Source organism: Theobroma umbraticum, unplaced genomic scaffold (assembly GCF_002168275.2).
Source record: "Theobroma umbraticum cultivar Fairchild unplaced genomic scaffold, ASM216827v3 scaffold_56.0, whole genome shotgun sequence".
Lineage (NCBI taxonomy): Eukaryota > Viridiplantae > Streptophyta > Magnoliopsida > Malvales > Malvaceae > Theobroma > Theobroma umbraticum.
In genome coordinates this window covers 13,578,100-13,594,110 of record NW_018397256.1, presented here as the reverse complement: position 1 = coordinate 13,594,110, position 16,011 = coordinate 13,578,100, and the positions used below count along the sequence as shown (strand labels likewise).

The 16,011-nt window shown below is 36.7% G+C and overlaps 1 protein-coding gene and 1 pseudogene across 1 annotated transcript; one reads left to right on the top strand and one right to left on the bottom strand.

The window, feature by feature from the left end:
• The first annotated feature begins 5,671 nt into the window (after nucleotides 1-5,671).
• On the top strand, nucleotides 5,672-12,611 carry HK5 (histidine kinase 5). The gene is made up of 13 exons (XM_021421278.2): nucleotides 5,672-6,338; nucleotides 6,965-7,794; nucleotides 8,316-8,372; nucleotides 8,563-8,790; nucleotides 8,874-8,967; nucleotides 9,068-9,274; nucleotides 9,597-9,727; nucleotides 9,810-9,859; nucleotides 10,121-10,476; nucleotides 10,608-10,711; nucleotides 10,895-11,701; nucleotides 11,874-12,053; nucleotides 12,310-12,611. Exons 2-13 carry the CDS (start codon nucleotides 7,075-7,077, stop codon nucleotides 12,430-12,432), a joined length of 3,057 nt encoding a protein of 1,018 aa, XP_021276953.1. The 5' UTR covers nucleotides 5,672-6,338; nucleotides 6,965-7,074; the 3' UTR covers nucleotides 12,433-12,611.
• A 63-nt stretch (nucleotides 12,612-12,674) lies between these two features.
• Nucleotides 12,675-16,011, bottom strand: part of LOC110411226 (glutamate receptor 2.8-like) — a 5,417-nt pseudogene continuing 2,080 nt past the window's right edge.

Here is a 16,011-nt window from a genome sequence, read left to right as displayed (position 1 = left end):
CCACATGTGGAAGACACTAACGTTCCGGATGTAATAATTGTGAATGCCCCAAGCCTAATGAATTTGGTTCACGGGAACCTGCTTAATTGCCTTCTCTTTTTGGAAACTAAAGTGTAGTTTTCGTTTTAGAATTGTTTCATGTGAAAAAGGGGAAGGTACCAACTAATGGAAGAAAAAGATGAGAAGAACAGAAAGCCACGATCATTCTATATATGCCACTTTCCATCCTCATTGCTCCATAATTATTTAGTATTAATTACAACTTTTGTTTTCCTTCTTTTTCTTGTATTATGGAGGAAGGACATCCTCTTTTGCATCTATAATTATTCAATAGTGAAACCCAATTCAATAAAAGCACGTGTTTCCTTGAAAGCAAGACAAGCTTTTAGGGCTTCTTTTTTTTCATACGAAGAAAGGGATGATGGTTGAGTAGGCGTACAACGATGTTTGTGCTTGGATCATCAAGCAATCCTTAGTCTTTGTACATGGGAAAAAGGAGAAACTTTACTTTGAAAGATATGAAAATGACATGCATAACTTATTTGTCTCGTCGGAACCAATCATCCAAGCAAAGTTATTAGGAATTTAGGGCCGTAGGGCAAGAAAACCCGGAGTGGTGTTGCCCACTAAAGCCATTTTTGTACACTTACCAAAGCTGATTATAAAGCGCCCATAGCAAAGGATATATATCTCCCTCTCATCAATCATGAATTGACATGAAGACCCGACGTGTCTTTTTTATTTGTTTTTTCTTCACATATTATTAATTATTTATATTTATTAATAGATAGATATTGTTATATATTATAAATCTTATATTATAATAAGAAATAGACTAAGTCACTTAAAAAATATTTTTCGAATTAAAAATACAAACTCTTGATATCATGCGTCTTTATTAATTTTTTTTATAAATTTTATATCTTTTCTTTTAAATTATAAGAAATTGAACATGTATCATTTTAAATATGTATAAAAACAATCACGTATTATGTAAACATCCATTTTAAATAATCAACACGTCTAAATGATTCTAGACTTCTAGTCACACGTTCAGTGATCAATGTTACTACAAAATGTGAAGTGACAAAAGTAAACAAAAATGTAAACAGTTAAGATTTGGAAACAGGATATGAAAAAAGACCTAGAAGATGCGAAGAGTACAGCCATGGGCAACAACGATTTTTGTCTGGGAGTTGTCCGGTGGCGGCAATCTTTGTAAGGCCATATCGTATCAGCATCAGCATGGGGTAACCTCCGGAGTTTGTGGGTTGGGTGTTTTGGTTTCTTCTTTTGCCCGCCCTTTTTAGATTCGTGCTTGTACGGTTTTATAATTACAAGCAGTAGCATTTCCTTTTGTCCTTTGCATAAGGATTTAACATCACCTGCTCCAAGGTTTCAACTGTAGATCCTACCCAACATGGGAAAAGTAGCCTTTTCCTGTGGTCTCAAATTCTAGTTGCTGTTTTGCACCCAAAGCTTTAAGTTGCTTCTTCCTATCGATTTGGGCACGTTGAATACTATAACTGTGATTCAAAAGTCATCTTAGGACAGTATTTGGGGTGACAGTTGGCTTGTTGAGAGCACGAATAATAATTTTATTATAATATATTTTAATTTTACTTCATCGAATTGAATAATATAAAATATTTAATTATCCACTAAAGAATTATCTACCCTTAATTTCATGTAATTTGAGTGGCGAGAAAATAATTTTTATTTTTTAATATATGATTATTATATAATAATTAAATGTAAAGCTCATAACGATTGAATTATATTCTTATTTATAAAAAACATATCACAAAATTCGTAATTTATTTAATTACAAAAAGGGGAAAGAAGTAAACTTTTCATTTTTAATTTTATTTATTTATTTTATGATTTTGGTTAATTATATAAAAAAAATAAAACTAATCAACAGTCAGCAAAAGAGTAGTTTGTAAATGATTGAAGGATAACGGATTAGTTTTAGTTGTCATACAAAAAAAAAATAGCAATAATAATAGATTACTGACTGCCAGGGAAGCATGTGGGCCCCACAGTCCCGGTTGGTCCACCTGCTTCGGGGCCGTCCGGTCCGAGAGTGTGTGACACGTGAGCACAATTCTTAGTCTTGTAACCCAATTAATTAATTAAGGCTCCAATCCCAAGTCCCTTTTCTTTTACTTCTTTGAACTTCCAAATATGAACAGGGTCCAATCAAACACGTCCATCTGTTCCTTTTTTTTCCTTACCACTAGCTAGGAGGCACGTAGCGGAAGAGACATAATCCACGCTGCATGAATTTCGCGTGGCTTTCATCTCATCAACCAATCAAAATCAAGTATATAAAAAAATTTACCCATTTGAATGTTTCCCCAATTTCTCCTTTTGTTTTTTCTTTTCCCCTCGATTTTAGTAATAATGCAAAAAATGTGAATAGGTAATTATTTATATTTTTCTTAATTATTTATTATTAAGATTAATTTTCTCAAAATTGAAGAAAATAATTAATAATCTAGTATTTAGACAAATCATAGATTAGTTTAACGATTTTGCATTTCGTTAAACTTATAAAATTTGAGAATCATATGTTGAAGACGTGTCTAAAAATTAATTATATATTTTTTAATTATTTACAAAGAATTTATCGAGGGTAGAAAGAAGAATTAATCCCGTGAGCTGTGATTCCTTTTACGATGAATAATTTTTTAAGAAAAAACTAAATTACAACACTGTTTTTAAAGCCCTATGGTTAAAGAACACGTGGCAACAAAACTTTTAGCCATAAGCTTAAAAGAGTTCAGAAATAACGACAAAGCTAACCTACCTACAAAGCTAATTGAATATATGTTCTTAGTGCATTTGTTTCTTGAAGTGGAGGAGGGGCACATGATGAGCTCAAGTTCCTGCTCAATGGCCAATAACACAAAATTTAAATTAATTAATTAATTGGGTAATCATCTGCTTTGACCAATAAATCCATGAAAACGATCGATTATAAACATAGTGAAAGGGACTGTATCACGCTAATCAAAATATTTGTTTAATTATTAAACTAATCCGTGTATTAAGGATGCTGTCTCATCCAATCACTACTCTTCTTTCTTTGTATTCACTTAATTGTTTTCTGTAGTTTTTACTCTCCTGATAAGCTGACCTCGCTCCCCTTTCGATACGTAAAAGGAGGTCCACTCCTTTAATAAAAGCTACATCATAGTATTTTTTAAATTTATCTCCATTTATATTTTTTTAAGTCTTAATTTTTCACATACAACACGTTATTTTTTTATAGTCTTAATAAATATTTTTTTCAATTAACATTTATAAATAACTTCTATTTCCGTAAAAGTTAAGTTATGAAGAGTGTTTTTATAATTCTACTAAGTAAAATTATTACTCTTGTAAAAAAGATGTTAATTGAAAAAAAAATCACAAAATATATATTATGTGAATTATTATTATTATTATCTTATATTCGAAAGCCAAGGGTGTTTCTTTATTTCTAATTCTATTTAAACATTCTCTTGAGCATTAATTATAAAATTACGAGACAATGCTTCTATAATTATTTTCAATCACATGAATCATAATTATTAATTGTTATATAATTTTATGCTCAACTATATTTAAAATAACAGTGATGTAATTTTTGCATGAAAGCAATTTGTGTTAGATCATTAATACACTAAAATTGAAAACAAAAGGGGGAAAATTCAGTTGCGGGCCCTTTTCCTTTTATTTATTTTATTTTAACTAATCATAAATTGGTTAGATTATTAATACATTGAAATTGAGAAAAAAAAAAAGAAAAATTCAGTTGCGGGTCATTTTCCTTTTATTTATTTTATTGTAACTAATCATAAATTGGTTATAAATTCTTGTCGTCTCATAAAAAATATTGAATTATTAGTTTGCAACTTATAAGGTGTACAAAGACATTGATGGCTACATGTTGCATAGACTTGCATAACTGTATAAGCTTTTATTATTTGATTTTGTTTTTCTCTTTCCTTAATTTATTAGATCTGCCATCATCTTACCGTCTCATGTTGTCGCCGTCCGTTGAATTAACACTTGAAATTAGATGGCGTTACATGTCAAAAGTTACATATATCTTAATGAACGCTTGTTTATTTATTTAAATTTTATTTAATTGATATTTTTATATTTTTTATCGGTTGAGGCCGAGGCGGAGATGGAAAAGGAACAGAAAAGTAACTTGAACCAATCAAATGACTGTCGAAAATGTGCTGGCAAACAGCCCCCCGCTCCATTCTTCCTCCCCCACCCCAGTTTCCCACCCACCAAACAGGCGGCTTTCTGTTTACAGTTTGGTTTCCTTCTGCTAATACTTTCCTAAATGTTTGCTTGAAGGCTAAAGAAATGACGGAAATTCGAATCTAATTCATCGTCTTTTTCCGATTAGGCGCCGGCAACGAGAAAAGTTTACCTGGCTGGCGGAGAAGGTTTGGGCTTTGGGCACCTGCCACGTGTCTCGCCGTATACACACAACACGTGGCATTTGTGTGGATGATGTGGCGTTATGGGTGAGTCAGCGGCCTGTCGCATGGGGAACTGCCGCTGCAGACTATAAACAATTTCTCCAACTCCAAAGAGAAGAAGGAAAGAAATGCAATGGCCTAGTTGTTTAGTTGCATAAACTATCAGCACTGTCGCTTTGATTAGCCTCAGGCCAATTTATCACACTTTGTTCAAATAGTTGAGTTCATATAAATTGCATGGAATTGGAAAAAAAATAACATTTAAACACAAATCAAATTGATAAAAACTTCAAATTCAACACTAAATCACAAACATTTCAATTCTATCCATCACCATTTTTATGTGGAAATCGACATTAAAGTACCCTATTACTTCACTTATAGTCACATGACCACTTATCAAGGAATCTTAACCATGATTAGGAAGTGCTTGACTTGTTTCTACAAAGAATTTGTTCTTCCACATTTAGCCATGAATATATATATATATATATATATATATTCAATTCAACTGATGATATCAATGCTTTTGTCTCCAACACAGAAAATCATGTAATCTGCACCAGAGTTTACTGCAATGAATGGTGCTATCAATTATTCATGAATTTGATTACTGTTATTTATTTCCCAACACAACTTGTTTCGTTTGATGTCTATTTTTATAATTTTACGAGTAAATAATTTTTATTTGTTTACTCTCCAACATGCATCAATCAAATAGACCAAAAACAAGAAATGTTTGAGAATGGTCCAGCCGACTAGCTGCTAAGATCGTGCTATAAAGTGGAAGGGGGAAAACATTTGTTTAACCATTGTTTTAACAACAAAGCCAGCCACAAAGGTGATCTAACCCCAAAGTAATTAAACTAATCCAGGTTTAAATCTAAAGGTTTATGAACAAGATTCTCCACCTCCCTTTCCATTTGCTTTCCTCAGGTTTTAGTTTAGTTAGCAGCAGACTTTCCAGCAATAAATACTTTTGATAGATGGTATCAGACTCTCAGACTCTCAAACTCAGTGCTGCTGCCGTAGCAGAAAGAAAGTGGGATTGGATTGGATCGGATCATCAATCATCATCATCATCATTCATCAGCAGCACCTTTTGCGCGTCATCTCCACTCGCCGTCCCGACACGTCACCTAGGAATAGTAGAGGGGCGGGCGGGGAAGAGGGATCAACAAGGAACTCCCTCCTTATTTAAAAAAGAAAAACACACTCGCCTCCTTTCTCTCTCCTTGTCTGTCTCTCCCCAAAGTTACTTGCTTTCTGATTTTGTCTGGAAATTCTGTTTTAGTGTTATTTTTTTCCCCCAAGGGAGTGAAAGGGGAGAAGCAAAAGGCACTCAATCGACGATAAACCGCTGTAAAATTGTGAACTACTTGTTACGTAGCTCGATGTTGAAGGGACTCTGAATGTAACCTCAGAAAACAGAGAGAGGGGAATAGAAATAAAATAAAACGAAGGAAAAAGGCCAAGAATGAGAGAATTGTCTAATATTTTTGACCTCCAATCGCACATGGCTCCTCGGGCTTACCCTTCTCTCCACATTTTTTGTTTTTCTTTTTCAATCACATGCTCTCCTCCCTCTCTCTTGAAATAAAAACTCCCATGGTTTTTCTCTCTCCTCTCAACACTTAGCTGCTTCCAAGCTTTCCTTTATACTTTTTTTTTTTCTGAATTTCTTTTCATTAGCATTTGAAGGTTATTGACTCGACAGTCGAAGAGAAAGATATTCCTCAGATCTACAGTGAAAAGGGTTTTGAGGTTTGGCCGTTGTTGTCAACCTTTTCCTTCTTCTTCTTCTGAAGACTCTGTTCTTTGCAGGATTGGCTGTGATTCAATCTCAAGAAGGTCAGCTTACTAATGTGCTTGTTTGCTGTTTTGCTTAGTCTTAATTGATTGACTGATTTGATTTCATTCAAAGAAAATGCGCCTTCAATCTTGTCTGTTGGTGAATTTCCACCAATTGTTGGTCCTGTTTTTCCTTTGTTCTGTTTAATGGATCTTATTCTTATCCCAGCTTCATTCTCTTGAATTCAGATTCCAATTCGACTACCTTTTTACTTACTGTTTACAATTCAGTTAAAGTCAGCCAAGTTTAGCTTCAGCTCTCCCTTGAATGCTACATGACTTTGATTTCCTTTCGTTTTCATGAAAATTGAAGAACTTTTCTTTTCATCTTTTAATATATAAAATTCTATCAACTTTTGGAATAAAAGGATTTCTACAGTTAATTTCGTTTTCAAATTGATGTTTTTCCCCATTGGTCAACATTTTCTGTCTCCTTTTTTTATATAGTACTAGTTAACATGTTTCTCTCTGTTTCCTGTGGTTTTCTACCATTAACAATATTCTCTGTTCCAAGAACTGCACATCTTTGTCATGTAGTTGGCTTTCAAATGAAGTAGTAAGGCTGGAAAAATCTAAGAATCAATTAAAGTAATTTTCTAGGCTCGGTGCTTTATTTTCCCCTGCAGGTTCTGTCCTGATTAGAAGATGCTTTATAGAGATCCCTGAAGAGCAGTTTGGTGATCCATCGATGTTCATTTATGTTCTGCACATGTCAAACGGGTTGTAAGTGATTTCGATGGTTTGTGAGATGGAGACGGATCAAATTGAAGACATGGACATCGAAGTCCTTTCTTCAATGTGGCCTGAAGATATCAGTAATGATCCCGGAAAGCAGTTCAATGTAGAAAAGCCAGGAGGTGATCAAGATATGTTGGAGGAGGTTACAATTGTGGAGGAGCCAACTATAGTTGATTTCAAGCATCTTTTAGACCTAACCAATTACACTGACAAGGGCTCGTCTCAGCTAGCATACCTTGTGAAACACTGGGAATATAAGCAAGCAAATGCTGTTCGTCTTCTTAGAGAAGAACTTGACAATCTAAGCAGGCAAAGGCAGGAATCTGAGCTTAAGAAATTGGAGATATTGGAGGAACATCGTTTCGAGGAGGAAAGGTATGGAGGAGATAAACGCCCGATTTCCATACTGGATGAAGTTTACGATATATGGCTAGAAGTTCCTCGGAGGAAAAACGATGTTGTGGTTCCAAGTAAAAGAGTTGAAATTGATGCTGAGTATGACACTGTCATATACTGGAAACAGCGAGCTTTGCATTTGGAGAAACTGTTGGAAGCAAGCATCCAGAGAGAGCAACTGCTCAAGGAGAAGTTGCAGGAAAGCATAAAGAACCTGGAAAGACAGTCCTCACCAGTAGAAGAGTTGTCCCAGATTCTTAAAAGAGCTGATAATTTCTTACATTTTGTACTTCAAAATGCACCCGTTGTTATAGGACATCAGGTAATCATGCAATATTTATTAGCCTTTGAATTGATGGTTCTTTTTATGTATAATAATTTGATTCAGTCAATGAAAGTTTTTGTTATCTTTCTGTCTAGTTGATGACTTATCTCCTGCTATAGACTGCATGGTCATTTCCCCAAAGTTACTCCTTTCTGCCTTCCTTTTGTTATTGCAATTCCATCAACCTTTGTTATAGCAGGTATACAGCTAAAGTATGAAGAATACTTTTTGTTGCATAATCCTGTCTCAGTTCTTTGCATCTTGTATACCCTGGTGAGAGGGACTCTGTGGATTATGTAGATGCATTTGTTACACTATAAATGTACCCATCATTTCTTCCAGTTCTTAGCATGTTGTGTCTGTTGAACAAACGAATTTCAATTAGCTGAACTGAAATATGATAAGATGTATATTTTCTTTTAATCATTTGTGACCAGAACTGCATATGTTGATGATTTTCCTTTTTCATTGTCATAGTGTAATGGTTCAACTAATGAAACACTTTGATAAACTTTCAGGATAAAGAGCTGCGATATCGTTTTATTTATAACCATTTTCCAAGTTTACAAGAGGAGGTAATTTATTGCCCCAGAAGTTCTTATTCAAGGTTTGATAATCCTTTGTTGAGTGTTGGTTGTGAGCACATGTATTTTGTCCTCCTATTAAGCTTTTGTTTTCTTTGTTAACTGTCTCCTCCCTTTCTGCAGTCCCCTGTCTGTAATGAGTAGTATAAGAATTACCTTTAACTTAATGGTATGATTTCAGGACATTCTAGGCAAAACGGATGTGGAAATTTTCACCGGGTCTGGTGTTAAGGAGTCTCAGGATTTTAAAAAGGAAGTGCTGGAAAAAGGATTACCTGCAAAGAGGGAAATTACATTTGAGACAGAACTATTTGGATCAAAGACATTTTTGATATATGTGGAACCAGTTTTTAGCAAGGCAGGAGAGACTATTGGTATAAATTATATGGGCATGGATGTAACAGATCAGGTATGTTCAGTTTGTTAACATGGTTGAGTAAGCTATTACTTGAGATGGAGGAGTGGATGTTTATGTTTCTGATTGCAAAATAGGTAAGGAAAAGAGAAAAGATGGCAAAGCTTCGTGAGCAGATTGCGGTACAAAAGGCAAAAGAAACAGAACTGAACAAAACCATTCACATAACAGGTTCATTAGCTCAGTGACAACTGAACATTCTGTGAAATTCTCTTTAGCTACCTCTTAAAGCACTGAACTAACTCTGCCTTACCCTTTTACACTTCTCTAGAGGAGACAATGCGTGCAAAACAAATGCTGGCAACCATGTCTCACGAGATAAGATCTCCTCTATCTGGGGTTGTTAGCATGGCTGAGATCCTATCCACCACAAAACTTGACCGAGAGCAAAGACAGTTGTTAGATGTCATGCTATCTTCAGGAGATTTGGTCCTTCAACTTATAAATGACATCCTTGATCTTTCCAAGGTTGAATCAGGTTTGGATTTTACTCCCAAATTGCATGAAAAGCTTAGCCACATGTTTTTTTTTTTTTTCATTTTTCACAACTCTTGAGATTGTCAGAACTTGAAATTCGTGTAGTATTTACAGCAACAAAAAGTGTGTGAGATGTGGTTTCAAAATGCTCTTGTAATGCATGTTTTCAAAGTCCTGCTTCTTGTTCACAATCACATCGTACTTTTTTTTTTCCTCAGAATTTGATGCTATCTGCCTCATCATATTCTGCTGAAATCACAGACATGTTATCATTCTCATATGTTGAAATTTCTACAGTTATCTTCTTTTATCTGTTTGTTTAGGTGTTATGAAGTTGGAAGCTACAAAATTCAGACCACGAGAGGTGGTAAAGCACGTTCTTCAGACGGCTGCAGCATCATTGCAAAAGATTCTTACCTTGGAAGGACATGTGACAGATGATGTTCCTATTGAGGTGAGAGTTTTATGAGGCATTGTCATCCTGTATTATATCTAGACATTGAAGTTCCTTTTTTAATCTTCTGCATTGATTTCAGGTCATTGGAGATGTCCTAAGGATTCGACAAATTCTCACTAACTTGATCAGGTACTGAATTTTGTAGCAGTCATGATTTCTGTTCTGTGATCCTATAGATTACCAGCACAATTTTGTATAAGTCAGACAGATTACACTGGTAGCATGTAATCAGGACTGAATAACTGATCGTATGTTACTGCCAGTGTGAAAGTAGTTTCAGAAATCAATGGTCCTAACAATTATACTGATATGGTCTTTTTCAATCATTTTCTCTTTATAGCTTTCATTTCTCGCATGTTGGGTAGAACTAAAACCTTTTACTTTCTTCAGCAACGCGATCAAGTTTACACACGAAGGGAAGGTAGGAATAAAACTTTATGTAGTACCAGAGCCTCCTTTTGCAAAAGAAGGATCTCAGCACGTATCTGATGGATCAACTGCAAATCAATCAACTACTAATGTAGCAAAAGAAGAGACCTGTACATCAACATCTCAAGCTAGCAGTGATCAGAAAGGTTTTCATGGTAAGAAATGCGAAGGCCCTTGCCAAAATCACTCACTGAGTGACAAACCTGGTACTCGAGTTATGAATGGAACAATAGATGGAGATAAGGAGCAAGAAGAGTTACCTGAAATGACAGTGTGGATACGCTGTGATGTATATGACACTGGAATTGGAATACCAGGTACATGCATACGTATGCTTTTTTTTAATCATTACATTGTTACAAGGAATCTAATTTTTATGTTAGGTATATATCATAAGTTGCTTCAGTATGGGGATTAGTTGATACATTTTCCTGTCTTTCTGTGACAGAAAATGCTTTGCCCACTCTTTTTAAAAAGTACATGCAAGTCAGTGCTGATCATGCCCGAAAGTATGGTGGGACAGGACTGGGCCTTGCAATATGTAAACAGCTGGTGAAGTCTTCCTTCCATCAGCACTTGTGCTTTATTTGGTTTTGAGTTTACATTTTACAGTTGATAGGATTCATCCATATTGTATGCTTGTAGCTTAATTGCCTGGCCGAGATTTGATCCGATACTCTTGTTGGTACCAAACTTTTAGACAATTCGTCCTAACATTCTATGCATTTACTATAGGTTGAGCTAATGGGTGGCCGTCTTACTGTGTCTAGCCGAGTGCATTGTGGTTCTACATTCACGTTTATCCTACCTTACAAGGTTTCACTAGCATGTGATCAATCTGATGATCCGGATGACCTCTCAGATATGCCTGAACATGATGCTGCAACTGACGATGCAACTGCTGGCTTTTTCCAATTCCAGCCACGCACCTTGGGTTCTCTATTTTCCCCTAATGGATCTAGCAGAACCCAAAAATTAATACCACACAATATTGGGTATGCAAATTCACATAAACTAAATGGGTTCGCAGACAATTCTTATTCGTTCCCCACGAATAACGGTCAAACAAAGGAGATGGCTCCAGTTGAGGATGCTTGCTCTGTGGCTGAAGCTGTGGAGCCATCATCTGAGCCTGAAGGTTCATTTAGTCACAGCCCAGACCCTGATAATGAAAGTGCAATTTGCAGAGACAGGCATCATCAGAATGATGCAAATGCTCAGAACAAAGTTTCTACCACAGAGTTGTCAAGTTGCTCAGAGGCAAGCAGAGAGGTGGATGCAAAGATGAAGATAAGCGAGCCCCAGCTCTCACCTAAGAGGCAGGAGAAATCTGACACCAGTTCCCAGTGCACATCAAACAGCGGTCAAGAAGTATCGAATTTGACCTCAAAGCCTAAGATCCTACTAGTGGAAGATAATAAGATCAATGTAATGGTGACACAGTCAATGATGAAGCAGTTAGGCCACACAATAGATGTTGTGAACAATGGTATTGAAGCTGTCCGTGCGGTTCAGCGCTGTAGTTATGATCTTGTCCTGATGGTAATTCTTTCAGGATCTTTCAATTCCTTCCCTCCCCATTACAGGAGTTGCTTCTTATCGGGTGGCAATCTGCTCAAGTTTTACTGTCTTCCAATAAGCATTACTATTTGAAGATGAAAACATTTTGCTGACTTGAGTTTAATGGTAACCATTTACTACACTTAACTTGCAGGATGTCTGTATGCCAGTCATGGACGGCCTTCAAGCAACAAGATTGATTCGTTCCTTTGAAGAAACTGGTAATTGGGATGCAGCAGAAAACGCTGGGATTGAGCAACCTTTGCCTTCTTCAGATTCATTACAATATCTTCCCGGTTGTACACCTCCAACAAAGCGTATTCCCATAATTGCAGTGAGCTCTTCACTTTTTCTACCCTCAAATTGAGCTTATCTAATTTATTCTACCTAGTTCAGTTTGCATGCATATTGTGCATAGTTTACCGCAAAAAAATCTTTGCAGTAGGCTGGTCTGCTCACTTTCCAAGTCAAAGAGATTCATTGCAATGTTCTTCATAAGCTGTAGTCTTAACATTAAATTCATTCTTATAACGGCTGTAATGTTAATCTGTATGTATTAAACTAATCAGAGTTTGTTGGTACAAATGCAGATGACTGCAAATGCATTGTCAGAGAGTGCTGATGAGTGTTATGCAAATGGTATGGATTCATTTGTTTCAAAGCCTGTAACTTTCCAAAAACTGAAAGAGTGTCTTGAACAGTATTTGCCATGATACCCTCCTGTAAATTTATGCATGTGTATAGAAAAAAATGGCAGCATGTTAGGAAAGTTTTGTCAATGTATCATCTTCTTCTCAGCCATTAGCATCTCATTATAGATTGTATAGTTATATGTCATTTGTCTTTTGTCTGTCTCCAATAACTTTTTCTTCAAATTCAGATTAAGTTTCTGGAATGAGTTAATTAGCAGTTAGGACATTGAGGCAAATGAAGAGAAATATCAGTATAACAACACAAATATAAAATTCTGTTAATTAAGTATCAACGACACCATGAAATACTTCTTTTGATCATTTGGAAGATACATACGAATTTCATAAGTGTTAAATAGTGCAATTGCAAGCTGGAATGCAGATATTCCAATTGAAAACACTAGGGAAAGCTAAAAAACTAGGAGCTCAACGGAGTCAACCACTTCAATTTGGCTTTATAATCTTATATCTACCAATGAACATCAATTTGCGGTTCTGGATTACTGAAGTTGTCAATGGAGCAAAGCAAAGGCGAATATCTACACCAATTGTTCTCTGGGGCCATTTTCAGTGTTAGCAAGCTCAATAGAATGTCTTCCGGGAGATTGGAATGTCTCTAGAGACGCTGCAGCACTTGGGGTCAGATCACCATTTTCAGCTACTCTTCCTTGATCTTCCAGGAACACAAAGTCTGACTCAGTCTGGTTTGAGTAGCTTGATGAACTTGGTGGGCATTTAGTGTTTGGCGAGTCTCCTGCAACGCTAATGCTTTGAACACTATCATTTCCCCTTTTGGCTCTGAGTTCACTCTTTCTGAAAGTATGGGAGCTAAGGTCTCTTTGGTCGAATATTCTGGCTATGATCCAAATTCTTCTCCAGAAAGGAGTTTCAGAATCAAAACGCAACAAGACATGCCTTTGATTATACAAGAACATTGCTGCAGATATGATTAGAGCTGATATTGAGACGACCCCAGCAATGAGGAACAAGCCCCAAAAACTCTCGACACCAAGACTGTTGGGAGAAACCAAAGAGTTGGGGTCAGGACAACTGCTTTCCTTCTTGAACCATGCCCGTTCAATTTGATTCATTTTATCACCTTGAGTAACATTTAGGATTGCCCTGGAAACATCTGCTACAAGAGGGGAACCTCTAGGGAAGACCTGTAAATTGCAGACAATATCAGCACAAAGAAACATCCCACATGGTAGAGACAAGATTAGAGATTGAGAAAGAACTCACAAAACCGAAGCCATCAGTTCTAAATGTTGGTTCGACTGCGGTATATTTGCCGCAATATTTGGCAAGAAAGAGCTTCATATAAGGAATTTCGTCCAAAGTAGCAGCAACACCACCATTGGCACTTCCTTTGGTAAAGAGATCATGAAGTTCTTCCGGGGACTGGTATGCGACAAGCTGGGATTCAGAGGAAGTTAACCTCTTCAAGATTCCCTCAACAAAGGAGTCTTTCAGGTAACCAATCTTCTCCCCTTTCTTTAAGAGCTCCTGTATGTCAGTTACCGTAGGTTGGAGCCGTTGCACGGTTAAAAGTGAAGTCAAACTAGCCGTGTAGCTTTGGGTAAGAATGAAGACGACGAAACACCATATGATTACCACGAATCGAGCCAAGTTGCTGACCACTCTCTCCCCTGCAAGTACAATCCAAGAAGCAACGAAAGTAAACAATCTGAAGTCAATAGTATAACTTTGTAAATCGAGAAGGCGAAAGAATTATTACGATGTGCAAACACCATGGTAGAGAAGGAGAACCAGAAGCTCGTGCCGGCTTGATGGGAAGGGGGTCCCTGAAATCTTCATTTGTTCTGTGTTCTAGAACCCAGCAACAAATCCGATGAAAACAAAGAAGCAAGCGCTTGTCACCCAGCAGGTCCATGTCAGAGGTTTCAAGAAAACCCATGCTTTCTTTTGCTTGTTATCTCTTATTGGTACAAACATTGATACACCCGATTCATGTATGGCAATGTGAAGTCCACGTACCGTGACCTGTTTGCCACAATCGTTGTATCTCCTACCACTGCATCGTATGTCTGTTCATAATTGAAAAAAAAAATAACGAAAATCCTGTTAAATAACTCAACGCATAAAAAGATAAGTAGATGTTTTACCCCATTGTACACTTGAAAGATTAAGTCATTGTAAGTACCGGCGCTTTTTCCCGTCACGCGTTGCAAAGGGAATGAACTCATAGGTAATAGACATAAGGCATTGCAGCCATTACACGCATCAAAAACGGTTATGCAATATCCAGTGACTGAACTAGCTGTATAAGAGATTAGGATCCCATGTTACTTTAACAAATCACTGAAACACCCTTCATTGAACGCCAATCCTCAACTTCTTCCATTTGTTGAAATCTCCCAACCTTTTGGAGGAAAGGTGGTATCCCCTGCCATATGATGGGACCAAGATGTGCCTTATGAGTAGAATTAGTGCTTCTATTTGCCAAATTCAATTCCTTAACAATCCACTTTCTGGTGTCCAAAACCCGACTCTTCTTTTCCCATTTCCATTACATTAACTATCTGAAAAACTGATGATTTGTAGCTGTCCATAACAAAATTAATGTCTCCAGTAACCCCCTGAATTTAGTGGTTGACAATGCTTGGATAATTTGTGGACCATTTCGTGAGACCCCGAAAGTTTCAGGTCTGTTCCACTGCTGGAAACGTTAGATTTGCTGAAGCTGAAGTTCCCATGCTAACATTCTCATTGCCATGGCCAGTGAGACGTGGCATCATAAGCCACTTTCCAAAATGTTAAATTCAGCATTAAATTGTGGGATTGTCTTGCTGGAATTTCCTCTTCCATCGAAGTCTAAAATTTCTAGCTCATTTGTTCTGGGAACGCAAGTCCTTACGCTAGAACCCCTTGATGGATCGATGGTTGGGGCTCTGTTAAACTCAAAGATAGTAATTCCATCTGTCACGATCAAGCATAGCCATCACTCATCATTCCAACTCTCTTCGCCATGGCAAAAAGCCTGGTGCCGAGAGATGGTGGCATGTGCCAATGAAACTCTTGTTTGCATTGTCATTAGCTTGTAAAGCTCTTCCGAATTTGGTCATCGCTAGCTGATGAAGGGATGACACTCCGGTATGGGACACGAGCATTGATCTTTTGCAAGGCGTCTGTCAAGTAAGGTATAATACCCTCTCCAAATTCATTTGTCTATGTAGATTGGCACAAGCTTCTCTCCATCCGAAGGCTTCAACAATTGCACTAATGGCTTCACTTGAATGATCATTTTGTGTAGCTCGGAAAAAAGTATGGACTCGAAGGGAGGTAAGAGAAGGGCTTGTTGCCAGAAAAGAAAATGATTGGGCAACCTGAGATTTGTTTCCGAGGTTGATAACAAAATTGGCCTGCATTGAAGTGTGCGGCCCTAAGATTGCATGCACTTGTACATTTTTTATCAAGTCAAGAGCTGTTTGTCAAGCAAACAAAATTCTGACTTAAATATAGTTGCAGTAGTTGAATAATCTTAAATAATGTATGTACATCCGCTCATTAATTGATATATAATCCATTATTTAAAAAGTAAGATTCAAATCCTCCCTCCTCTAATTAAAAAAAAAAATT

Bases quoted from the DNA above. Each gene is read 5' to 3' on its own strand.
- HK5 (XM_021421278.2), top strand. From the start codon at position 7,075: ATGGTTTGTGAGATGGAGACGGATCAAATTGAAGACATGGACATCGAA. The intron at 8,373-8,562 runs GTAATTTATTGC...GTATGATTTCAG, and splicing joins TTCCAAGTTTACAAGAGGAG to GACATTCTAGGCAAAACGGA. The intron at 12,054-12,309 runs GTGAGCTCTTCA...GTACAAATGCAG, and splicing joins AGCGTATTCCCATAATTGCA to ATGACTGCAAATGCATTGTC.